Genomic DNA, 26,763 nt, shown 5'->3' with positions numbered 1-26,763 from the left:
ATGAGTTTCTTGTCATGCCATTTGGTCTCACAAATGCTCCTGCCACGTTTAATAGAATGATGGACAGAATTTTTAGACCACATAGAAACTTTGTGGGTACCTTCTTTGATGACATGATTGTCTATTCGAAGTCAGAAGAGGAGCATAGGGATCACTTGACTGCAGTTTTCAATGAGTTACGTAAGAACATGCTACTCATTAATGCGAAGAAGAGTGAATTCTTTTTGCAAGAGATTCACTTCCTTGGGCACATTGTTTCAAAGGATGGGGTACGCATGGATCCCGTGAAAGTGGAAGCAATTAGATCATGGCCAGACTTGAAGTCCGTACATGACATTCGAAGCTTTCTAGGCTTATGTTCCTACTACAGGAGGTTCATCCGAAACTTTGCTGAGATTGCTTCTCCACTCCATGCACTACAAGGAAAAGGAGTTACTTTCAAGTGGACAGTCAAGGAAATTTTAGCGTTCAAACACTTGAAAGAGAAGCTGACTTCAGATCCGGTAATCATTTTACCAGATCTTTCAAAACCTTTTGTGGTTCAGTGTGATGCGTGTGGCCATAGTCTTGGTGCAGTTCTAATGCAGAATGGCCGAGTAGTCGCATATGAGAGCAGAATTCTTTTGAAGACTGAAAGAAACTTGCAAGTCTATGAGAAAGAATTGCTGGCAGTAATTCATGCTCTCACTAGTTGGAAACACTATCTGCTAGGGGCTGATTTTGTTGTCCAAACGGATCATCAAACCTTGCGATATTTTCTCACACAGACGAAGTTGTCTGAGAAGCACATGCGATGGGCAAACATCTTGTCAATGTTCCATTTTCAGATTGTGCATGTGCAAGGGAAAAAGAATGTGGTGGCTGATGCGTTGTCACGAAAGCCCCAAATTTCAGCAGTGTCAATTCCGTACCATTGTGAACTAGACGAAATGAAGACACAATATGCTGAAGATTCAGATTTTGCAAGGATCTATGACTAGCTTGTTGATGGGCAATATCATGAGCACTATATGCTTAAGAATGACTTTCTCATGATGCATGGAAAGTTATGCGTTACTAAACAGTTATGGCCAAAGATTTTGATGGAAAGTCATGCTCCACCTTATGCTGGGCATCGTGGAATTGATGCGACAGTGAAAGGGGTTGAGGCATTCTTCTATTGGCCAGCTTTACGTCAAGATGTTGACACATTTGTAAGATCATGCTTAGTATGCCAAAAAGTCAAATTTGACAGACAAAAGCAACCGGGATTGTTGCAGCCATTGCCGATCCCAGATAAGCCATGGGAAAGCATAGCAATGGACTTTATCTTTGATCTTCCAAGGACGCAAAGAGGCAATGATGGGATTTGTACTATCATTTGTAGGTTCAGTAAGCAGGCCCATTTCATTCCTGTGAGGAAGAAGATAAAGCCAGAACACATGGTCAAGATATTCATGAGCAATATCTTTAAATATCACGGGATGCCTCAGTCAATTGTCAGTGACAGGGATCCACGTATGACGAGTCTTTTCTGGAAGGCATTGTTTGAGAACATGGGCAATACGCTAAAGTTCTCTTCTTCATTTCATCCGCAAACTGATGGACAATCAGAAGAGGCAAATTCTACTGTTTTGGACCTGCTCAAATGTTATGTGTCAGAGCACAAGGCAATTTGGGAACACCATCTTCCATTGGTTGAATATGCTTACAATAACACTGTGCATACGTCAACAGGTAAGGCACCATTTGAGATAGTGGAAGGAGGGAAGAAAGTCCCGCCCATTTTGCAGACTAAGGACAAGATTTTTGAGGCAGACAAGTATGTGCAAGATATGGATGAAACATACAGGAAGATAAAGATTGCTCTTGAGAAGACTCAGGCTAAGCAAAAGAAAGCTGCTGATCGTCACTGTCGTGAACTTGTATTTTCACTTGGTGATTGGGTGCTTTTGCGCTTTGAAAAGGCCAGGTTAAGGAAAAGGAAAGGCAAGGAACGCTTGTTTCCTAAGCTCAGTATGCGATATTATGGTCCTTTTCAGATTTCAGAAAAGATCAGCGATGTAGCTTACAGGTTGAAGCTACCAGAAGGCTGGAAAATACATAATGCTTTTCATGTCAGCCTTCTAAGACCCTTTGTTGGTGATGTGCCAGAGAATATGCTTGATGAGGAACAACCCGAAGTGGAAGAATTGGATGAAATCCTTGTTCCTGAACAAATATTGGTACATAAAGAAAGAAAGGTTAGAGGAAAGGTTGCAAGACGCTATTTGGTGAAGTTCAAGAACTATCCATTGTTGGATGCCAAATGGATGGAAGAGTCTGAATTGGTTGATTCACCTCAGCTATTGCAATTGTATCTTGAAGCCTTTCAGATGGAACCCACAGTGACTTGATGTAGATTTTTTGGAGCAAGGCAAGAGCATGGTTCATGATGCTCAAGAGAGTAGTTAAGCAATTGTATCTACTCTTTCCATACAAAATTTAGCTAGAGAAGTTTGTGCTTGAGAGTACACTAGAAGACTTATATGCTTGATATATGTGTCGTAGCCAGGTTGGTGGGATTGTTTAATCGTCCAATGCTACATTTCCGGAAGCATGTATATCTTGGATTCCCATCATAGCATATATGTGATATTAGGAGATACTGCATGTATTATTGGCATGCAAGGGAGGTCGCTTGCAGTATTTCAAGGGTGGGGTGTGTCACCAAGAGGTGTATTTTTCTTGTTGCCTTTCGTAAATAAGTATTAGATATTTTTATTTATTTTTATTTTTACTTGTTTTCCTCGGAACCCTTGAAAAGGTGCAAGTGGACATTGCATGGCCAGTGTGAAACGGCTGCGGCCGAATAGGTTTCTCACAGCGGGAGTTTGGGTCGGTCAGTCTGGGACTGGTCGGGCCAGCTAGCACTGAATTCTGATGAGTATGGAAGCCTGTGCGCGCCAAATGAAGTCTGGGCCACTCGGAAAGTCACTTATAACTTTTTAAGTCAGTGGGAACTAGAGAATTAACTCAAAGGGGCAAACTGGACACTTGGCAGGAGGAGAGCTGCCTGCAGGACACCTCAGCTAGAGGAGGCGCCCAAGAGAGAGAGGGGGCTGATTTTTTACTCATAAGTGACCTACAGTGTGTGTGTGAGTAGTGGGTGCAGGTCTACATCTTTAATGGAAAGCTTGCCTTCTCCTCTGTCTCATGTAGCGCGATGATTTGCTCTCGTGCATCTCTCTCCCCCCTTTGGCACATATGGTAATGCCCCACTAGTTGGGCTACTTAGTTGAACATGTACAGTTCTGGGGGTTTATGCGCGTTTGCCAAGGCAAGAGCCTTCTGAACAGGAACCGGATTAGCTAATTGCTAATCCCCCACAGGTACGCACAGTTCCATCGCGAAAGTTTGCGAGTTCGGAGAGTTTTCTCGCGTGAAAACTCGTCCAATTCACAGGGGAACTGTCCCATTGCGTGCGGGAGCCCTTGGGACACGCGTAGGCGTGTTTGCTCCGCTAAAAACGATCCGAAACAGCGAATTACAGCCTGCTGTGTTTTTCTGCAGGTTTAGGGTTTCGCACCTAAACTGCAAGGGAACACCCGGGGAGCCTCGTGAGAGCCTTGGGATGCGTGTACAGGCTTTTGGGCACCCGGTGGTGAAAAACAGGGAATTACAGCCCGCTGAATTCTGTGACAGCTCACCAGAAAGCTTCTAGATAGCGAGGGAATCCGTCCTAGACAGGGGTTTTTGCGCCGTTATGCTGCCAAAATCAGGTTGAAAACCTGCGTTTCCAGCCCTCGCCAGGTTTGGACAGCTTTGTGAAAGCTTGTGCGAAGTGGTCGGATCGTCTACCTTAATTTGAATAAAGAAATACCGAAAGGGGCGCCAGTCTTTGGGGCCTACAGGGTGTCGGTCTCGTGTGCGCAGTGAAATTCTAGTCGTTGGACGCAACTGTGTTCTCTTCCTGTCTCAGTGCTCTGTGTAAAGTTAACAGGTAATTGAAATAGTACCGCCCTCTACGTTGTACAGGCCGGTTATAAAAGCCTCGTATTGCTGGATGTTGAGAGCATACCATCTATCGAGTGACGAGCCGTGTAGGATCTGAACGATGAGCAGTATGCTGAAAAGTAAAACCCGAGACAACAGGAAAAAGAGAACACCATAAATCAAGCATTTGAGTAGAAGCAAGGAGATGCTTGTCTCTCCACAAGCAACATATGTGAATCACCTGTGGTACTGTTGTCACAAGACATGCATCACGTGCCAATAGAAAAGAAGAGACTGAATAGTCTTTAAGCACTTCAATAACAATTGAACTGAGAAAGAGAGAGAGAGAGCACACACGACATGGAGTGGTGGAATACCACCCCAGAGAGTATTGGCCCCAAACCTTGGCGCCTTTTTCGGTATTTCTTTATATTGCTTTAATTGAGTACAATGCCGGTACTCCAATCCGTGCACCTTCACACTGAAGCATGCCAGAGAATGAGCCCTTGGTTCATATTTAAAGACCCTTGGCCATTAAAAGCAATTACATGAAAATCTTTCAAACTCCAAAGCAATTGGTCCAAAAGCATATTGTCAAAAAACTACCCAGCGTAAATTACGTAAATCCGTACAGTGCCACGTCAGCATATGTCAACGCAAAACGTGGGAATTCGTACACTGCCACGTCAACACCTGTTAACTCAAAATTCGGGCGCGTCCATACAGTTTCCATGTCATCATTTCAGCGTAAAATGCGGGATTCCGTACAGCTTGGCCACGTCATCAGTCTTTACGTAATTCTGTGTGTTGGTGAAACTTCTTCTGGTGCTTTTGCTTTTTCTAGGGTTTAGGCCCCTCAGTTGGTATCTGCAAGTCGGCTCCGTTCTTCAATTGCTTGACACATTAGCAATTTGTGACAACTGTCATATGCCTCAGGAGTACTGTTAAAATCACCCCAAACAAGTGCATTGGACGTCTAGGGATAAGAAGAGAGATCTCGCCATAGTCATGTAAACTGCTTTTGGGGCCTAGGGCCTTTAAAAATGTGTTAAGGGCTCATTCTCTGTCATGCTTCTTGGAGAAGGTGCAGAGACTGGAGTACCGGCTTGTACTGTGTTGATGCAATATAAAGAAATACCGAAAGGGGCACCAAGGTTTGGAGCCAATACTCTCTGGGGTGAAATTCGGCCACTCCGTGTCGCGTGTCGTCTCTCTCTCTCTCTCTCTCTCTCACTTCAGTTGTTATTGAAGTGCTAAAATTTTGTTCAGTTTGTTCTTTTCTATTGGCACGTGGTGCCGGTCTTATGGACAGTGGGTATCCTAAAATGCTTGCCATGGAAACCCTAGCAGATTATAACTTGAAATTTCTCGACATCTCTCAGTAGATGTCTCTTTTCGAGTTGATAACCTTGGAGGTCGAGTGTGATTGCTATCTCTTGGGGCTGCCATCGCCGCCAGAGGAACACTATCTGTCCAAGAGCTGATGGACGATACTGTGGTCGGCTATGACCTTATGGAAGGAATCTAACCCTAATTTTTGGTGCAAGTTACAGGATGGAAAGTCAATCGATTTTTCAAGCTCGACCGATGTCGAGATTGCTTTTTAAGTTTGAATTTTGTTTGAGTTCTGTTTGAGAACTTGTTTGGTGATCCTGTTTGAAATGGATGGTATTTGTTTTGAACCTGTCTTGGTGCCGATTTGAAATGTTTTACTCTAGTTTTAATATTGGTTTCATTTATTGGTGATTTTACTCCCGGGTGGAGTAGTGAGAAATGATGATTGAAAGGTGTTGTTGTGACTCCTAGCCCGGACCTGGATGGTTATGTGGGAGGAGTATTAAGAAGTCTAAGCAGTGGTTACTCTCAGCACCTCCAAACGACGCAGGCTGCGGTTTGGGGGGCGTGTGGTTGTAAAAGGCCTCTATATCTCCCAGCCCGGACCTTTTTAGGTTATGCGGGAGGAGTGATGAGGGAGTCGTCGAATATCTCTTGGCTTTGACCTTGTTAGGTTATGCGGGAGGAGTGTTCATCAGCGGCTTTATGTTTCTATGTCTTATAACATGCATATGTGAGCATTTGTGTTGCATTGTGATGTGACAACTCCTAATTGGATGAGATTGCTTGGATATGTAATTTTAGTGCATCAAGACACCCGTGGAATATCAGTGCGGTCTGGGTGTGATAGCTAATTTTACTACGCCGGAATATCAAGAGCTCCGATCTGGACGAAAGGAGAACCAACTTCTTGATCAAAAGAGCCGAAAGAAGAAGCTAACTCCTTAACAAAAAGAGCAAAGTGATTGTTTCTCGGAATGACCCTCGGAAATTTTTGAGCTAACTTGAGTTGTTTTGCAGATATGTTGTAATGGCAGACGATTACTTTCTTTCAAGAAGGGGGGAGGTCACAAACTGTTGACGTGTTAAAGCCTTGAAGAATGGAGCCAACTTACAGATGCCGGTCGAGGGGCCTAAACCCTAAGAAGAATAAGTAGCAGAAGAAGAAGAAGTCCTACCAACTTATGGGGACCCCGTCCGATGGGGCCCCAGTGACATAAAGGGATTAAAATAAAGCAGGACACACACACACACACACAAACTAATGACGTGGCAATTGTACGGACGCTTCGCGTTTTGCTGATTGATGACGTGGAAGTTGTACGGAATTCTGCAAATCACGCTGACAGCTTTTTGGCATTGCTTTTGGATCAGAATCTTTTGAGTTTTGAAGGCTTTTCATGTAAACTGCTTTTGGGGCCTAGGGCCTTCAAATATGTGTAAAGGGCTCATTCTCTGGCTTGCTTCCTAAAGAAGGTGCAAAGACTGGAGTACCGGCTTGTACTATGTTGATGCAATATAAAGAAATACGGAAGGGGGCGCCAAGGTTTGGGGCCAATTCTCTCTGGGGTGAATTCCGCCATTCTGTGTCTCATGTCGTCTCTCTCTCTCTCTCTCTCTCTCTCTCTCTCTCTCTCTCTCTCTCAGTTCAGTTGTTATTGAAGTGCTAAAAGTCTATTCAGTCTATTCTTTCTATTGGCACGTGGTGCCCGTCTTGTGATAGTGGCTTTGATCTATGGAAGGAGAGAATGGAAGGCATTTTGTTTTTGAAGGATTGCGATGATGCGCTTTTGGAAACTAAGCCGGTAACCATGCCAAATGAGGATTGGGCTCTAGACTCAATAAAAAGGCCATTGCATACATTAAAATGGCTATGTCTGATGATGTACTTACATACATTAAGCGTCTTGATATGGCTTATGCCATATGGAATAAGCTAAAGGACACTTATGAAAATACAACTCTTTTGAATCAAGTGCATCTTAGATGCTTTTGAATGCTCGCTTTTCATGTAACTGCTTTTGAAGGGCCAAGGGCCTTTAAATAGGCACTATGGGCTCTCTCTCTAGCACTCCACCGGCGTGCAAGTGCTGAGCAGAGCCATAGGTAATGTACTGATTGGAAGCAATATAAGAAATATTGAAAGGGGTACCAGGGTTTGGTGCCAATGCTCTCTTCGGGTGAAACCCCGCCACTGTGTGTCTCGTGTGTCGTGTATCTCTTTCAGTTTAGTTATTTGAAGTGCTTAAAGTTGTTGAACTGTTCTTTTCTGTTGGTAGGTCGTGCACTCTCGTCATAGCATTGTAGGTATTCTCTAATGTCACAGGATCTGTGGTGGACCTGGTAGAGCCATGCTTTACGCTTTCAAGTTCTCTCTTATTGTTCAATAGCATCATTGTAGGCTCACTTGAACTATCTTTTGTATGTGCGTACTTAATTCAAACTTGATCAAAGAAATCTCTGTCATATTGGAATGATGAGAGGCGGCCCATCTCTAGCCGTTGTTGACCGGGGTATACCATGATCCTTTGTCCCCTAAAGCTAGCTGTCTAGAAGCCTCAAAAGCTCTTCATGATGATCGATCGTATGGAATTTTTCTAATTCTGTCTACAAGGCGTATTGTTTGAAATATGGCTCGAATGATATTATGAGGTATTGAGGATTTACTACATATCATACGTGCGCTCTTTTTGTGTCCACCAGTGGTGGCTAGGCCTGGTGTCATAGTCACAAGGGACGCATTCCGGGATGGGGAACGGGGAACGGCAAGTGGGGACGGGAAGCTTGAAAAAGGGCGTCCCCTGTTCTATGCGTAGTGTCCATATCGCTGTGTGTGTGTGTGTGTGTGTGTGGCGCCTCGGTTGATATTGGGGCCCCAGGGTGACGGCAAACGCCGGATCTTGGCAAGCCACAACTGGGTGTCGTAGTATGCACAATGCTCCCAAATGGGGACGACAGACGATGGGGCGTAGTCCTGACCTGCAATTGCTCCTCAATCTGTCGTCTTAGCACGTTGCGGGCGCGTGGTTGGGTTTGAGAAGACCCGGTAACAGGAGTGCCCTCCCTCGTATCTAAACGTAGGGGTAAACGGTGAGTCCGCCTCAGACGGGGACTCCACGGTTTTCATGACCCAAGGTGAACAGGGCACCCTGCTTGCATGCTGGGGCGAAAGAGGCCGGGCTTGGCTGAGCTTGACAGCCTTCGCGGGCCAGCGAAGTGCGCCTCATGCGGGCATTCGTGAATGTGCATATCTGAGCACATTGTGCTTGTCAAGGTCTCCGCATGGAGCACCGAAACGTGTCACAAACGGCCTTGCAGTCTAGGAGATATGAGCCACGGGAGCCCCACACACACACACACACACACACACACACACACACACACACACACACATATATATATATATATATATATATATATATATATATATAGATATATATATATATATATATAGAGAGAGAGAGAGAGAGAGAGAGAGAGAGAGAGAGAGAGAGAGAGAGAGAGAGAGAGAGTCGGCTAAACTGCTGCACAGAACACTGACGCGCTGTTCGGGTTTTCTCTACAGACACGAAGGTAGGGTTTACTGTGCAGAGTTCACGACATTTAGCAGTGCAACGCGAGCTTATCTGTAGACCTGGGCACTGCTCAACAGACCCTGCACGCTGTGCTTGTTTGTGAACCCTAATCTCTGCGCACCTTGCTAAGCGAAGTAGAGTGTCGAGTTGAGGGCCCTGCTACTCCCTGTGCCTTTTTTGACCTTCCAGGTTACCCTGCGTGCATCTTGCTGCCCCTCACACACAAGCTGCCTACGAGACAAAACAGGGTGCTCAGTGCTTTTATTGCTCACCCAACACAATATCCTCCAGGTCTGTACAATCTTGTGGAAGGTCTTCAATAAGTCCAGATTTCAGCAAAACTCGTGGAGAGAGAACCTAAGCTTTTGGTCTTTGCAACAGTCCCACCACAATGGCGTGCTCGTGCTCTTCCTTGGGTGCTTTTAGCCTTTACTTTGGAACACATGCCCAGGTGTGTGCTGGAGCTTCTGGCGACTAAGCCCGGGAGGACCCAACTTGCTCTGATACCAATTGTTGGAATTAGGGTTGCAGGAAAAAAAACACAGCTTGGAGAAGACGAAGGAAGCTCAAGGCACACAACAGAGAATGTATTATGTAGTGTGCAATGGAAAGATATGATAGCCCTAGAGTGATGGGCGTATATACAATGCACGAGGGGGAAAATGTCACAATACGGGAGCGTACACGAGCACTTAGAAATCTGAAAAATAAAATACTTTGCAAATGTGAGAGAAGGGAGAAGATCGACACAGTATTGGGGACCAGAAGATGGGCTGGTCCCCCCCCCCGTCAAGGGTATTCTTTATTCAGGGAGAATTCGTATACAAGCGCGAGAACCCGAGGAAACCCCTCCGTTCTGTAATCTTAGACCCGAAGGTCGTTCTTTCCCGTAAAAGGGTTTGGGCACAAGGCCGTTCTTTCCCATAAGGGACTTAGGCGCGGAGCCGTACTTTCCCGTAAGGGACTTAGGCGTGAAGCTGTACTTCCCGAGAGGGACCTAGACGCAAAGGTCGTACTTCCCGTGAGGGAGGATTCCTGCAAAACAACCACACAAAGCAACAACTCGCAATGCGTATCACAAATTATACATGTCGCTCCTTGCTCGGAAAGGCGACCTCCGTACTCAGTCGTCACACGAACACTTGCAGATTCCCGTCGCCAGCACTTGCTCCAGAATCCCCAGCGCTTCAGACTTCTGCTGCTCCTTGCCTTCTTTTAAAAACTGAACGCTGGCTGCCTTTTTATAGGCCCGTGCACCCGGCAGAAATAGGGCACAAAAGCAGAAGCTCTGGCACTTCTAGAGAGAGGAGAGAGAGAGCTCGCTGTTTCTGGCGCTTCTAGGGAGAGGAGAGAGAGAGAGAGCTCGCTGTTTTCAGCCCATCCGTACAGCTTGCGTGGGTTTTTTTTTAACGTAAGCTTTTGGGGATGCTTTATTTTATTAATAAAAGGGATCGGTCACTTAAAAGTGGCCGGCCACGTTATAAATTAAAGTGTGAACTTGTTTAAACTTTAAAAACTCACTCAGTTAGTTAAAACAATGCTACACGAACACATTCCAGGCGTCCTCGGGTGCAGAACACGGCATAGATGCAATGCAGACATAGCTTCCTCGCGGGAAAGCATCTGCCCTCCCGCGAAAGTTCCTGCTTTTCGTAAAAAGCTTCTTTGAACCCATCTTTATTCTTGTGCTTGCGTTCTTATGTGTATTTTCTTACTCAGTTCGGATTTCCTCCTCAGCCTACGGAATGCCCCCGTTCTGATGCACCCGTCACCCATCATGTGACGCATCAGGGGCACTCGTACCACGGCCCTTTCCACCGAACTTACGGAAACTCCTTCGCGATGTTTACCGTCACCCATCAAATGACACATCAGAGTTGTCTGTTCTTGATGGCACTTCCTGTAGCTACAATCTTTTAACGGTTCTTAGTGCACACAATAAAATATCCTAGAAAAAGAGATTAATCATTAAAAAAATAAGAAAATAGTCCAGTTAGCAACATCCCTCTGGCTTCTAAATAGTTGACCTCAACTGTAGTGCTTGGACATATACCTCCAGTATCTCGGGATAAGCTGCTAATTCCTCCTGCGTCATCCACTGAGCATCTAGATTCGAATAGTTCTTAAACTTAACCAAATACTTCCGGGTTATTTTTCCGGTCTTGGGAGGCCGCTCCTGATGACTTACTATCTGCTCCGGTTGAAGTATTTCTTCTGTTTCCTCAACCTCTGGAGGTTCCTCAGCACTAGGCTGGCTCGGAGGCGGTCCCACATACGGCCGGAGTAAACTAACATGGAAAGCATTATGTATCCTCCAATTAGGCGGTAGCTCTAATCGGAAGGTGACATCATTCACTTGCTCAGTGATCTTAAACGACCCATAATAACGGGTAGAAATTTTTACCACCTTCCCCTTATGAGACGCTTGTTTCTTAAGTCTTGCCTTCTCAAACTTGAGTAAGTCTAACTGTCCGACTGTTAAGTCTAGATTCCTCCTGTGCTTGTCTGCAGCTTTCTTATGCTTTTCCTGAGAGCGTAGAATAGCTCTCCTAACTTGCCCGTAGGCTGTGTCCAAATCCCGGACAAATTCATCTGCTGCAAAGATCTTATCCTTAGTTAAAAGGATCGGTGGAAGCAAAGGCTTACCATAGAGAATCTCAAAAGGTGCTTTTCCCGTCGATGAGTGTATGGTATTGTTATACGCATACTCGACAAGAGGCAAATATTTCTCCCAGTTAGATTGCCGGTCTGACACATAAGCTTTTAACATATCCAATACTGTGGAATTGGCTATCTCACTTTGCCCGTCTGTTTGAGGATGGTAGGCAGATGAAAAATTCAACTTCGTACCAAGCTTACATGCGAGGATCTCGATCACTCACAATAGACTTAGGCATTCCATGATGCTTAAAGATCTGTGTCAGAAAGACCCTAGCCATATGATCTGCTTTGATCGTTTTCTTGACTGGTATAAAGTGTGCTTGCTTGCTAAACCTATCCCCAATGGTCCAGATCGCGTCATTTCCGGCAATCTTCATGAAGGGAGTGACCTTTAGAAGAACCGACCAATACTTGCCCACATACGTCGTGACTCTCTCATGTTCCTTCTGGGCGAGCCAGTCCCATTCCTTCCGTATGTCCTGCTCGAAGTCAGGCGGAAGAAACTGTTCATAAAATTCAGATTTGAATCTCTCCCAAGTTCTGGCCTGAGAACCTTCCAGAATCTTGGCTAACCACCAATTACTTGCCGTTTCCTTGAGGTGCATCCCCACATGGCGCAATTTGGATATTTCTGTGAAGTGCCCATTGGTAAAGGCGACTTCAAACTGTCTGATGAAGGACAGTGCTTTGGAGATCTCTCTCCGCCCGTTGTAGGTTTCGAACTTGATGTCCTTGTCGCCCGATTTGAAGACTCTCATGCGATGTTGAGACTTGCGACCATGCTTCTTGAATCGAGGCTTATCTTTAGGTTGATGTAGGGTAGTAGTAGTAGCGGCTTCCTTCTTCTGACGAGACGATCGAGAAGTAGAAGTATAATCAGGAGAGTAAGATGGAGATGAGATAGAGATGTCCTTGCTCTCGTCTAGCAAAGAGAGCGCTTTTTCCTCGCCTTTCCTTGGAGGAGGCCGTTCATTCCGATCCGAAGATCGATTGTGCACCTCGGCACGTTCTTCTTCTCTTTCCTCCTAAGGTCTCACGCCAACAGTGTGGTCTGGATGCCCGACTGTATCGGTTCCATTCGTTCTCTTCATTCCGCCCAAAAGCTTTTGGACATCTGGCAATAGTAAGATTTGTTGCAAATCCGCAAGCTGAGCTCGCACTTCTTGAAGCTCCTCTTCAACGCTTCTCCCTTGGCTCGACATGGTTCTTCCCGTTCTTCCCGGAATCGTCCTTCTTTGCAGAGAAAGAGAGGAGTCCGAGCTCTGATACCACTGTCACAAAACGGGAGCGTACACGAGCACTTAGAAATCTGAAAAATAAAATACTTTGCAAATGTGAGAGAAGGGAGAAGATCGACACAGTATTGGGGACTAGAAGATGGGCTGGTCCCCCCCCCCCCCATCAAGAGTATTATTCGTATACCGAGGAAACCCCTCCGTTCTGTAATCTTAGACCCGAAGGTCGTTCTTTCCCGTAAAAGGGCTTGGGCACAAGGCCGTTCTTTCCCGTAAGGGACTTAGGCGCGAAGCCGTACTTTCCTGTAAGGGACTTAGGCGTGAAGCCGTACTTCTCGAGAGGGACCTAGACACAAGTCGTACTTCCCGTGAGGGAGGATTCCTGCAAAACAACCACACAAAGCAACAACTCGCAATGCGTATCAACAAATTATACGTGTCGCTCCTTGCTCGGAAAGGCGACCTCCGTACTCAGTCGTCACACGAACGCTTGCAGATTCCCGTCGCCAGCACTTGCTCCAGAATCCCCAGTGCTTCAGACTTCTGCTGCTCCTTGTCTTCTTTTAAAAACTGAACGCTGGTTGCCTTTTTATAGGCCCGTACACCCGGCAGAAATAGGGCACAAAAGCAAAAGCTCTGGCGCTTCTAGAGAGAGGAGAGAGAGAGAGCTCGATGTTTCTGGCGCTTCTAGGGAGAGGAGAGAGAGAGCTCGCTGTTTTCAACCCATCCATACAACTTGCGTGGGTTTTTTTTTAACGAAAGCTTTTGGGGATGCTTTATTTTATTAATAAAAGGGACCGGTCACTTAAAAGTGGCCGGCCACTTTATAAAATAAAGTGTGAACTTGTTTAAACTTTAAAAACTCATTCAGTTAGTTAAAACAATGCTACACGAACACATTCCAGGCGTCCCCGGGTGTAGAACACAGCACAGATGCAATGCAGACATAGCTTCCTCGCGGGAAAGCATCTGCCCTCCCGCGAAAGTTCCTGCTTTTCGTAAAAAGCTTCTTTGAACCCATCTTTATTCTTGTGCTTGCGTTCTTACGCGTATTTTCTTACTCAGTTCGGATTTCCTCCTCAGCCTACGGAATGCCCCCTTTCTGATGCACCCGTCACCCATCATGTGACGCATCAGGGGCACTCGTAACACGAGCCTTTCCACCGAACTTACGGAAACTCCTTCGCGATGTTTACCGTCACCCATCAAATGACACATCAGAGTTGTCCGTTCTTGATGGCACTTCCTGTAGCTACAATCTTTTAACGGTTCTTAGTGTACACAATAAAATATCCTAGAGAAAGAAATTAATGATTAAAAAAAAAAGAGAATAGTCCAATTAGCAACAGAAAACCTCCTAGTGAGGATAAAAATGCCTCGGCGGTACTAAGTGTGTTCACACACATCACTACGACATGTATATGGTAACAAGAAGTGACCCCAAGGGTCACTTATATATGAACTTAAAGCTGGGTCGGGCAATCCACTTGAAAATCCCACGACTTGCTAAAATAAATGTCTATTATTATTGACTTAAGTGATTGTTTATATGCCTATATGTTGAACTGACTGTATTGTGCAAGAGAGGGTATGCAACTATGACCTACCTGAACATGCACACCCTGCTAGAGGCTCACAAAGTGCTAGGGTAGATCCTAAGCTAGATTACAAATGACGCTAGACGGTAGCAGAAGCTTGTCCACGTTGCGCAAGTGTAGTGCACGTAACAGGTCATGAGTTGGATTTCTGCCACCGAGAGACAATTTTCACCACGATATGCAGCATCACGCTTTGGACCATGTGGAAGGCTCGATGTGCCCACATTTTAGGCTCTCAATCCTCCCTATGTCCACTGTTTTGACAGCCATTTGGACAGAGCTACTACATACCTTTCATAGTCGGTAGGATTCTTCACCCGGCTGCTCCAGGGCAACGGGTTACGGAGCAGTATCGATGCGTCTTTCTTCACAGATGGGCGAGAACGTTGCTGTCAAGATCATGACCACATCACATGGCATTATGCACCCCCGAGTGGTTCCTTTTAGACTCATCATATAGGCCACCTTGATGTATATTTAGTTCACACCTTGTTAGCCCACTTTTGTACTTCCTTTGGGTGATAGGCCATTGTGCATCTCCAGAGGCCTCTTATGTACATAGAATACAGCCCCTTTTTTTTGTTTTTAAAGAGAGAGAGAGAGAGAGAGAGAGAGAGAGAGAGAGAGAGAGAGAGAGAGAGGCAGCGCTGCTGTTCAACTCCCCCGCTAAGAGACCACATAAGCATGTTGCGCATGTGTCTGTGTGTGTATGCGCGCTTTGCAGCCTTCTTCATGTGGGTCAGGTTTTTGGTGTACTGGAGCCTGTGGCGACAGCGTAATGGCTATATGTTCCATCGCATTCATACAGATCCCCTACCTTTCTTCAAGATTTCCCTTCGGCAGTCTTTGCGTTTCGCCTTGGAAGTTGGTGATATCACGGCAGAGATACATCAGCTTTCTTATGAATGCTTTTAGCTATTTTGTACAGCCGAACACTGTTGTGTTCCTTTCCTTGTACATCTTTTTGGTGGGTTTTCCTCTCTTTGAGGTTTCCCACAGATAGATAAATCAAATTGATTTACAAAAAAAAAAAAGTGTGTGAGAAATGAAATGATATATTAACGTCTTCAAAAGGCCAAAATGACTTATGAGACCTTCAGATACAAAGTGGTGAATCTAATACAATGTTTGAAGTACAAGTACAAAAAGTATTGAATGTAAAATGTGAAAAATGAAAAATGAAGTGTGAAATGTGAAATGTGAAATGTAGAATAGGCCCTCAATGACACTCTGGGTGTTGTGCTAGAATGCCTCTGATCCTCTGCTGGAGTCTCCGTCGATGGAGTGTGCTCCTGTGTCTCGGTCGTGGTCGTCTCGATCTCCCGAGCTCAGTCGCCGTGTCAATGAGGGTGCCTTTGGTATGAATGTGGGTACAACTCTGTGCTGGTGGTTGGTCTCCTGGCTCCCTCGATCCAAAGAAATCTGTGATGTGTCTCTTTGACTGTCGTACTCCATGTCTCCTCAGTGGACTATCTCTATGTCGATGTAGCTCAAGTAGATATAAGCCAAGGCATCTCTGATCCTGATACCTCATGACTCTATCTAGGGGTCCAAAACCCTCCCTGAATAAGCAATGGAAGGGCCCTCGTATCTCATAATACACAGTGCAGTGGCATATGTAGTGTAGCTCTGTCTCTGGCTCTCTATCGCATAGTTGGCATACCCTATACTCTGGTGGTATCCCTCTGAATCTACCCGTCTCAATCTCCATCTGGTGTGAGGATGTGCGAATCTGACCAATAGCACATCGCAGACCATGAGACAAATGAGTGTCCATGTAGCTCGGACGAATCACAAACCCATCTCCCGAAAGTTGGAGAAGATGCTTTTTGTAGAGAGAGAGAGAGAGAGAGAGAGAGAGAGAGAGAGAGAGAGATGCTTTGCCTCAATCGCATGGCACAGAGAGGGAGAGGTTGGCTCGCCTCATTCTGGAGAGAGAGACCACTGCCTCAACAGTTTCGCGAGAGGGCGAGAGACTTGGAGACGGCGCCACCTACAGTTATTCGAGAGAGGGAAATTTTCCAATGGACACTTGCACCCCACCAAAAAAAAACATCTGAAGGAGAATGGATCTGAAAAACATTCCCTCTAATTCACTATTTTCTCAAAATCGTCCACACATTCTTGCATCCATGTAGTCTTTCTTTTTATGGTACTGGTTTGTTGGTGCAATATCTAGTAGGTAACATACAATATACCTTCCTGTAAATATTCTTATTTCTGCTCATGCTTTTCATTTTGTTAGTGTCATCTTTTGATAATCTTTGGCATTGCTGCACGGGAAGTTGAATTGCAAGTGCAATCACGATTACATAACTGCTAAGGAGTTCAATTATGCGTTTTGTAGGTGAAGTCAGAAGGTCTTTATCCCTAAAAGGTTTAGTCAGTGGGGACGGCAATTTTTCGGTTAGTATGAAGGCTGAATTTGGAGTGGTTGAGTGATCCATAGTTTCAACAGGGTTGAATGTTTTTGCCACTGTTTAAAAGGATTTACCACATACAGCCAGAGACATACACTCTTTATATTCCTGAATGTGTTTACAAAAGCTTTCAGAAATCCTATAAATGAGTTGACAATGCTGCTGAGTGGTGCCAATGAAAACTTTTCTCCCTGATATATACACCCAATTCTTGATCCATTCAAGTAGTCTTCATCCTCAAAGACGGTCTTTTGCTCCATCTTTTGAATTGTTGTGACATACCTACTTTGCCTCAAGAAACTTCATGTGTACACCAATTTTTTAATGAAACTCATTTGGTTCTTTAATCATTAAATTCTTTAGAGAGTTAACTTGCTTCACTCTCCTATAGTTTGATGGGCAAATAGATGGCTCTGTAATCATAGTTAACATAATGGGTTGGATGGAAATAAATTCCTATCAATAACGAGATGCCCCCCTCCACCCCAAAAAAAATAAAAAATAAAAATAAAAATCCACAAGCCTTAGGCTCTAGCCCTCTGCTCGCACGATGCATTGCCTGTTGCCCCAATCGTCGTTGCTTGTGCTCGTCCTCGCCTGCTCCACTGTGCCCATCGCTTGCATCGGAGAGGAAGGGTTCCCTCAGTTGCCCTAGATGACGGAGAGAGAGAGAGAGAGAGAGAGAGAGAGAGAGAGGGGGGGGGTCTCAGTGGCTTCCACAGGCGTTGCCAGAGAGAGAGAGAGAGAAAGAGAGAGAATCTCCACAGGGGATCTTTCATTTTCTCTTTTTCCACTGGTGCTGACATAATCGAAAATGTGTTGCTGTCCTCTTAACATGTTATGGGTGCAATTTGATTCTTCTATTATAATCTTTATGTATAAGTTGTATGGTCGTTACCCTCCATTTGTCTCAGAGGTGATAGAAGTGGCCTTAGCAAAATCTCTCTCTCTCTCTTTCTCTCAATCTTGGAGTAGCAATTTATCCTACTCCCACGGCTCTCTAGGATCAGCATAGTGATATCCCTAGCTAGTCTTTTACACGTATAGTCTGCTAGTAGTCAGGTGTATGGGTGTTGATGTTTTGTTCATCCTTGGTGAACAGACATGGATAATGTTGTGCATTGTCTCGTCTCCATTGACAATTTGGCCTTCTAAAGGTATAAGCAAACTCTCTCTCTCTCTCTCTCTCTCTCTCTCTCTCTCGCATGCACACGCACACGCACGCGCACGTGCACATGAATTGAGATTTGTCTTGCCATATATACAAATGTCTCTCTCTCTCTCTCTCACACACACACACACACACACACACACACACACACATACATGTACGCGCACAAACAAACCATACACAAATTGAGATTTGTTATGCCATATATACAAATGTTAAGGATTGAAATCTTTTTCTCAGCATGTGAGTTTGCTTAATAATAGGAAAAGCTGTTGTCACAGTCAATGGTCTCGACCAAAGTCCCTTCATTCTTAGCAATGTTTCTGAACAAAATGTTAGCAAACATGCAAGATTGTAGCTAAAGAATGACAAAAACAATAAAATTGATGATGGATTAGCCGATGCTAAAATAAATTTTTGAAAAAAGGAACGGACTTCTCTCAATCATGCATACCCACATTATCCAAAGAAAAAATTCCTTTTAGCGAGTTGGGAAGTCGGGCTGACCTCCTCTCCCAACATGAAGCTTTTGTCACATTATCCGTCTGCATCTAACATCCTTCATTCAATATTGAGAATATATCCAATGTTAGCTGTTGCTTTCCATTTGTCAGCCATACAATAAATACATGTTAGTGTATTGTAAATAATATCACTAAATACTCTTGTTGAGAAAGCAATTGCCTTCCAGTGTTATGTTATTAACCTACAAAGCGTCTTACTTTGAGGGGAATGCTAAAGTAGAATAGAGACATCCAGAGACTTTTGCAAGCATATTTTGTTCAACAAATGTTAGGAGAATAGGAAAAGATAGCTCATGGTTTACTTCCTTTGCAAGTCTATGTCAACATAGAGTTGTGTTGGTCATGTATGAGGTATGGGCATCCAAGAGCAAGATATAGCTGTATATGTGGAGAAAATTAACACTAACATACAAGTGTATCAAGCTGAAGGCAAGAAATGTATTACAAAAATTATTGAAGGGGAGAGCATGGGGATAAGGAACAAGAGTTTTTGGGAACCAAATAGAGAAAGATAAAGGTATGGGGAAAAAAATTCATAGCTACAAGGGGATTTTTGGGTTTTGCAGAAAAGGGATTGGAGGGGGGGGGGGGGGGGGGGCAAAGGCCTTATTGTTGGTAAGGCAAGGTAATAGTTTCGAGGTTTACCCCACTAGTTGAGCTCCATCCAAGATATTATCACTCTTTGGAAAATGAAACCTGGGTACCATTGGGGGGCAATGCTAGTTTTGCAAACGGTGTGGCAAGGGGTTGAGGTTTAGTTGCAGTTGAAAAGAAGCAAACATTGACCACAAAAGAGATCGACCAAGGGCTAGAATTTGCAATGAGTAAAGTCTTTTTTTTTTTGTTGAATATAAAATAACAACTTTGGCATCCAAAAGGAGATCATCACTCTCAAGTTTGTCAGGAACTGTAAACATATCAAAAAATCACATTTAAGGGTTGTTGCTTTGTATAGGCTTGGTTTGGGAGTGAAAAGATAGTCAAATCGTTTTGCTATACATACAAAAAGTTCATGTTCAGGAACAACTTTGAAGGGTTTTTGGGCATCTGATTAGTGGGAGAACTTTAGGTTGTTCATAAGTCACGGTTTCAAAATTCCAAAAGCTTCAAAAGTCAAATATGTTGTTTTGGCCATAATAAGATGGGATCGAAAAGTTTCCCATGCTTGTATAAGTGGAGCATGACATGAGTAAAGTGCTTCAACATAGTGAGCAAGTGTTTAGGGATACAATGAGTAGATGTCGTTAAAACCTCGCCTTTCTTCGAAAAAAAAAAAGAGCCTCTAATAACCCAAGAAGATTACGGATTTTGGTTTAGGGATATCAACATAGCTATGCTTCCGATGGTGTAATATTGATGTAGAAGATTGAAGTAAAAGAGAAGCTCTTCCCATAAAAAAATGGATTATAGCATCGGTGAAGAGGGCATCAATCAATAAGTGGAAAAATCTATTGGGTGGGCTTGGTGGGCAGTGTTAAGTATGGAGCCTGATTTAACCCTTGTAATATTCTGTGGTAAAAACACACATCTGTAAGGCCCCAATTATGAGGAGAAGCCATCGTGCGCGAAGCAAAATCACTCGACGGAAACCATAATAACTAGCCGGAAACCAAAATTTTCACGGCCAATCTCGAGCTCAAAATTTTCCACCGAAATATTATGTGGCGGCCGGAAAGTGGTCAGAAAATGACCGGTCGGGTGGCCGGTTGGCCGATGGCCGGTGGTTGGAAGTCAATGGCCAGTGGCCGGTGGCCGAATTCAAAAGCGGATTTTTCTTCTCAAGGGTAGTCACACATGGGCGCATTGGAGGGTCCAATTTTGACTTATCGGCGGCTACACATGGCTGCCTCTCATGAGAGAGGACAGCCCTTTTGGCCTATAAAAGGAGGCCATTTCTACACACATATTATAGTGTGAAGTTGATGCAACAAGGTGGGTGTGAGGTGGTGAGAGTGAAGCAAGGCGGGAGTTCCAAAAGGATATAATCCCTTTGTAATCTACTTCTTGTTTTGAAGTACTAAAGCCATTGAGTGGCTGCTTTCCGGTGGACGTAGCCCACATTGGGTAAACCACGTATATCGTGTGTACTCTCTCTCTCTCTCTACTCTATAATCTCTTGTGTATGTAAATTATCTCTCTCCATTAAGTAATCTACTCAATTATCTACTTAGCTACGCTATATTTCCTAACAGGCAGAATGGTGGGTATCATCTATAGCTACCAACAATAGAAATAGTGGCCATTGCGAAGAGAGCATAGAAAAACCCTCTATTTTGGGCTACGAAACAAGGAAGGATTAGTGTATAAAAGTAGAAACAAAAATGCCAATGGGATCTATCTATGAGAGCTAGAGATAAGCAATAATCCTGGTAGATTACAATTTGTGGTTCTCAAAGGGAGATTCCTTCCCATAGGTGTTGAGACTGGTATGGCAGGAGGGGGAAATGTTGAAAACACTGCTATTCACAAGAATCTTATCCTTGTTGAAGAGGACTAGGGTGTGGTATAGGTGCTCATGGCTGCCATATGCAACAGTGGAAGGGACACATGTAGCCCTATCCGAAGTGTTTCAAGGACATAATAGTAGGGGACTAGGGGTGTGTTGTAGGTGCTCATGGCTGCCATACACAATAGTGGAATGGCCACATGCAACCCTATCCCAAGTGTTTCAAGGAAATAATAGTAGGCAATTGCAATGCAAAGTTAATATACGAAGGCAAAGGTGAAGGTGAAGGAGCTATACGTCATAATTACCCAAGATGTAGATTGTGCAGGCTTGCATGATCTTTATATTTAGTAGGTAAACTAAAGAAACCATGGCAATGTAGTAGCGTAATAATGTGTGAGCATTGTTGCCACAGTGAGAAAATCATTACATTAGGAAGATGATGGGGTCTAGGAGGGCCTCTTTATTTGCTATGAGCTTATGGAGGTGATTAATATTTTGACAAATAGGTGTACGCCATGTGTGCAAGAATGGTGGGTGTGTAAGAGTGGTCAAAGGATACACTTTTCCCCCCAAAAAGGAGGTGGACAATTTTATGATATTCAACCTTTCATAATTTCCACATATGATCTCCAATTTGAGTAGAGATCACAGATTTGGAATCTACGCATTGAGCTCTTTCCATAGATACACTACATGATATGGTTTTACCTGCTAGATTTTAAATTTCATTTTGGGAGGGAAATTTGAATTCAAATAAACTAGCCGTTTTGCTTCTTTGAGTTCAAACGATGTCCTTTGATTAATTTCTTAATACTAAAGGTTTGACTTCCTTAAACTACCAAATAAAGAGGCCCTAGATGAGCTGTATCGTGCTAAATTCCACTAAATGAGTTAAAAACTAGAGGTTGTGCATGGATGGGTGCAAGACCAAAGTAGTGGGGGCAGGGGAAAGCATTCTTAGGTTGAGAGGGACGCACCAATGTCAATGGTTCAAAACTAAGGGACAAGCGCAAAGAAATTGGCACCATAGGACTATGTATGGTAGAAGAGCATAGGCAATGGTTGGATGAAAATGGCATGGTTTGGATCTTCAAGCCAGGATAAGAAGGCAAGCATCAAGATGAGGAAGCTGAAGATGTTAGCATGAAGGAATGTTTCAAAAGCCAAGTCATTTGAGGAGGCTAGCTTCAAGATCGCAAGGTTAATCACTAGTGGCTTTAGATGATGAGGAAACTAGAAATGGCTTGAAGGAAATCGATGAAGGTTTAGGCTACTGAGGTGGTGCACCAAGGTTAGACCACCAAGCAATATGTAGGATGTACAAACCATTGGGGATGTTTGGGGCGAGGTATTGTGACAAGGAAAAATAAAGGGATGCTATCAATTTTTGGATGCTTTTGAGGGCAACAAAACCTTCTTGAAGATACTGAGACAGTAGCTTGTGATGAGCATGGTATTGAGGTGTTGGGATTAGCTTTAAGAGGCATCGGGATAGGGTAGCTAGGTACATGATGAAGATCAACATGTAATAATTAGGGAAAGGAGGAGAGAGTAGACAAAGGTCATCATTGGAGAGTGTGGCGTGGTGCCAAGGGGACCTTGGCAGACGATCAAATGGCGGGGATGACCAATCAAAAATCAATTCTACCCTTCTCCATCATTCACACCTTGCTTTTTTCTTTCTGCATTGATGATGCCTTTGGAGTATGGATAGGTTCCTTAGAGTTCCTCACTCTAGTGCTTGAAACCTATGCGGGGCCATTACATGCATATATCAAAATAAGCCCCTCTATCGCTAACATTGAAACCACCATGACTCTTGGCACCTCATATGGGGTTCAATTTCAAGCTAGGTCTGGCCCATAGGAGTTACCAAGATTCCTGTGCTCCCATGTGGTATGAGCATGATTAAATAGCTTTATGTTGCCCGTACTTTTCGAACATTAGCTAGAAGTTCTTGCTAGACAATCTCTCTTTCGAGGCACTAGCGTATTAGCACACATGAGATTTCTAGATGGGTGCTGTATAGTTTGAAGGCTCTACCAATGTGTATGTGAAGAAGATCGTCTCTATACATTTTGATGATCCTAGTCATGGAAAATACGTAGGGTTATCAACGGTCTAACCATGAGTTGTGTGTGGTTGTGGTTGTGTGTGTGTGTGTGTGTGTGTGTGAGAGAGAGAGAGAGAGAGAGAGAGAGAGAGAGAGAGAGAGAGAGAGAGAGAGAGGTACCTCAGGCCATGTCACTATTGCAAATTGAACCTCCCAGAAAGAATCTATCGACTATGAGCAAAGAGCTTTGGAAGATAGCATTAGTGATGTCAACATCATTAACAAAAAAAATCATCATGGTTGAGTCTTCAACATTCACGACTGCAAACCACTAGAAACTCCCCAAAGGTATGATATTGGCTGTGGATTTGGTATTTTTAGAACCAAGACTAGTTTGCATCATGGGTTACCGTTCAGTATGCGGGCTTCCTAGGTAAGTAGCCATTGTATAGCTATTATTCTTGTGGAAATTTTGGGTCAGCTAACATAAATTGTGTGTGTGTGTGTGTGAGAGAGAGAGAGAGAGAGAGAGAGAGGAGGAGGAGGAGGAGGAGGAGGAGAAGATTGTTTTAACGTCGTAGGAAACTATCCCAAGAGACCTTAAATATCTATCCGACGAGGAGCGTTGGAGAGAGAGAGAGAGAGAGAGAGAGAGAGAAGGTGAGGTACCTCAGGGCCATGGCAATGTTGCAAACGGAACCTCCCAGCAAGAACCTATCAATAACAAGCAAGAAGAAAGACTCGATCGTGCAGTGTAGCTATCTCATGTCAAAAAAGTCTCCCTCCATCCTCTGATCGGCCCAAAGGCTATCACAGATTGGCATGGCAAAATGGCTAGGGTTGGTTGTGAAGAACTTTGAGCTAATTGAATGCAAGTTGTCAGTTCTATCTGAGAAATTTTTTCCTAGTGACTCTGAACTTGGAAATATCTGTAGGATGGAGCCGCATATCCCTCGAGAGGAATTTTTCTCTTTAACTCTTGTGCTGAGCACATAAGCACAATCGACCACTATGCAGTCACCCACACACCCTCTATAGAGACGTCGAATGATGTGGCGACTCCTTTTCGGGTGAGGGTTGCTGCTCTAGTGGCCAAAAAAATCAAACCTTCGAATTCACAGCCAGCCTGCCAGCCAGGAGGGTTTCTTCCTCTTGCTCAACATAAAGACGTTGGCTGTGTATACATGCTCAACTTCTTGGGTGGCCGGAGGCAAATATGTGAGCAGCTGTGATTATGTGCTTAAGCTTGCACGCTGAAAACCCACCATACCAAATTTCTTGAACGTCCTTATGTGCTCAAGCTATTTGGCATGTTACTTTGAGCCGGTCTCAATTATTGAGAACATCAAGGGGGCATGTCTGAGACAAGCAAACGATTGCGGCTCTCGACAAAAGAAGAGCAAGAAAAGCACGGTGTTGAATCTGGTGCTTCGAGTGGTGAAATGGATAAGTATCTGGCAAAAATGTAGGATTTGATGCAATGTGTGCAGTAGGAGTTACAAGGGTTGGGTGTCTTGCTTGCGCAAAGGGAGAGTCGGCACACAAAGTAGCCAAGGACAATTAGCAATGGATGCATCGAAAAGGATACGGGATGAACCAAGACACTTGCAAGAACATGAGCTGGTTAGAGCTAGAATTGAGAAATGGCACCATCAAAAGATTCGATCACAAGCAGCTGCGATCGGAGGGCACGATTGGTAATGATTGTGGCATGCTGTCCAATACAAATGAATAATGTGGGTTCCCTATCAAAAAACCCAAATTTTGTGCTTTATTGAACCATTGTGTTTTGCTTGAGTGATTGTGGGTGTGGATGTGTGTGTAGAGAGTGGAAACATGCAGGTCCAACAAGATAAAGAAAAGGTTAAGAATTTGGCAAATGTGCATCCTAGTGCAAAGGCGGATACCAAGGGTAAAGCCATAATGGGAGATTCTACTCATGGGTGATAGACTCCAAAGAAGACTGCTATACCTTGTGTCACACCTGTCTGAAGAAAGTACGTGCCTTCAAATGGAAGAAGTGTTGGGACTTCTACATCTGCCTCTCATGATCACAAGTCGCTACTTGAAGCGTGGGATAGAGTGGTTCATTCGTATAAAGATGCTCTGCTTGGTTCCACATCCGTGTCATTGCCTATGCATCAAAATCCCTTGCAAGGAACACATTTGGAGTCTGCTCTTTTGACTATTGGTATGGAGGCAGATGTGTCCATGGGCAACTCTTCTTGATGATTGTGCCTTGTGGTTCTTTTGTATATATTGTATGGATGCATTCTTTTCTTAGATGTTTTACGTATAATGTGCGTGGGTTATGCAACCATGACAAGTAGAAGCTAACTTGGCATTATGTTCATACACACAAAGCAGACATAGTGGTATTACAGGAGCATAATCAGCATGAGTTCGTTGGTCAATATTCATATTATGTGGGATTTTGGATTGCTTATGCTACTGTTAGTTCTTTTTCGGGTGTTTTGATGATGGTGCGACATGAGCTATAGCCGGTCTTAGCCCATAATGACCCGGTGGGGTGTTGGATGGTTGTTCAATGTCTTGTACAAGGGAATGTTATGGAATTTGCTGTTGTTTATGCTTATATTGCCTTGGTGCAAAGAAGTCACCTTTGGCGAGATTTAGCCGAATACCCATGGCGTTTGTATGTTTTTTAATGTGGTGATTTTAATAATGCGCATGCAAACTTAGACAATACATATGGTCATTCGCATATGTTGAACTTTGAGCATTCTTCTTTGGATAATATAGTCAGTGATACATGTATTTGTATTTGTGGGCTATTACCCACCCTTCGGAGCGGGGTTATAATTTTACTCATGATACTCACTTTGGATATAGAGCATGATTGGATCGTTCGTACTTGTTGGGCGCTCTGTAATATGATGTGTTTGCATGTGATATGAGGATCGATCATCCCTTTACTCTATCTGGTCATTTCCCGCTTTGGCTTTTGCTTCATTTTAAGATAGTGGCTTTAGATTCCCTGCTACCTCGTAAGGGGTTATTGCATATTAATAATGCATATCTTTCACATCAAGCTTTCCAAAGGTTGATTGAAGTGGTGATTCCTCCACTTGTCTCTCATATGTTTATTGATGTGATGTGGCTGGTATCATTTTGTCATGCAGATCCAGGCAGCATAAAGGATTATGGTTCGTGGTACATGTACCAGCAAAGAGACAAAGTGCATGAAGATAAGACAACTTGTCAAGCCTTAGAAAGTCTTGCAAATTCTAGACCGCTTACTGATTCGGAACAAGAGGAGTTATGTGCGGATAGAGCCTTGTTGGTGCATAAAGACAAGAGAAATCTTGAAAAATGGAAGGTTAGATCAAGACAATATGCTTTCATGGATAACGGATGTTCGTCAAAGCAAGTTTCTTAAGCATTTTCACTATTCACGCACTCGGTGGCTATTAAAGGACCTAGGTTGCCGCTCCTGAGGCTCTCTTAAGTGAGGTTCTGCAAGCCAAATAGTTATTGTTGTCATATGTACATCCTATATTGATAATGGATGATGTGGATAGTCTTAAGGCCAGCTTTTCTTAAGTCGAATTGCTGATAGTTTGTTGCACTTTGGTCATTGGAAATCGCCTTGATGGGATCGTCTTATAGTTGAATTTTTCCTTCGCTTTTGGGAATCCCTTTAGTAGCCTCTACTTTTTATGATAAATCATGCATGGACCATGCAATCTTTGCTGCAATTGTGGAAAGAAGGACTAGTGAAATTGTTGCCAAAGCAAGAACTATGTGAATCCTTCTCACATTGGCAT

At 43.9% G+C, this 26,763-nt stretch overlaps 2 protein-coding genes across 5 annotated transcripts in view; both read left to right on the top strand.

The window, feature by feature from the left end:
- The window catches only part of LOC147459974 (uncharacterized), a 91,928-nt gene extending 74,803 nt beyond the window's left edge, over window positions 1-17,125 (top strand). The window contains exon 6 of one of the 4 annotated variants that reach the window (XM_086511134.1): window positions 16,706-17,125. In XM_086511134.1, coding sequence (XP_086367260.1) covers window positions 16,706-16,800 — 95 coding nt within the window. In that variant the 3' untranslated portion in view covers window positions 16,801-17,125. Of the gene's footprint in view, window positions 1-6,309; window positions 6,851-15,082; window positions 15,402-16,260; window positions 16,598-16,705 lie in introns of those variants that run through there. The other 3 variants (XM_086511133.1, XM_086511132.1, XM_086511135.1) reach the window with 3 other exon arrangements.
- Window positions 17,126-17,884: 759 nt separating this feature from the next.
- On the top strand, window positions 17,885-26,540 carry LOC147459973 (uncharacterized). Its single transcript, XM_086509932.1, has 2 exons — window positions 17,885-17,935; window positions 26,119-26,540. Exons 1-2 carry the CDS (start codon window positions 17,890-17,892, stop codon window positions 26,373-26,375), a joined length of 303 nt encoding a protein of 100 aa, XP_086366058.1. The 5' UTR covers window positions 17,885-17,889; the 3' UTR covers window positions 26,376-26,540.
- Window positions 26,541-26,763: the final 223 nt, after the last annotated feature.

The sequence above is a fragment of the Adiantum capillus-veneris genome, chromosome 4 (genome assembly GCF_014529385.1).
Source record: "Adiantum capillus-veneris isolate H3 chromosome 4, ASM1452938v2, whole genome shotgun sequence".
In the NCBI taxonomy this organism is placed as follows: domain Eukaryota; kingdom Viridiplantae; phylum Streptophyta; class Polypodiopsida; order Polypodiales; family Pteridaceae; genus Adiantum; species Adiantum capillus-veneris.
Note: the sequence above shows the minus strand (reverse complement) of the source record. Positions and strands in the feature narration are given on the sequence as shown.

Bases quoted from the DNA above. Each gene is read 5' to 3' on its own strand.
- LOC147459973 (XM_086509932.1), top strand. From the start codon at position 17,890: ATGTTGTGCATTGTCTCGTCTCCATTGACAATTTGGCCTTCTAAAG. The intron at 17,936-26,118 runs GTATAAGCAAAC...TTTGTCATGCAG, and splicing joins GACAATTTGGCCTTCTAAAG to ATCCAGGCAGCATAAAGGAT.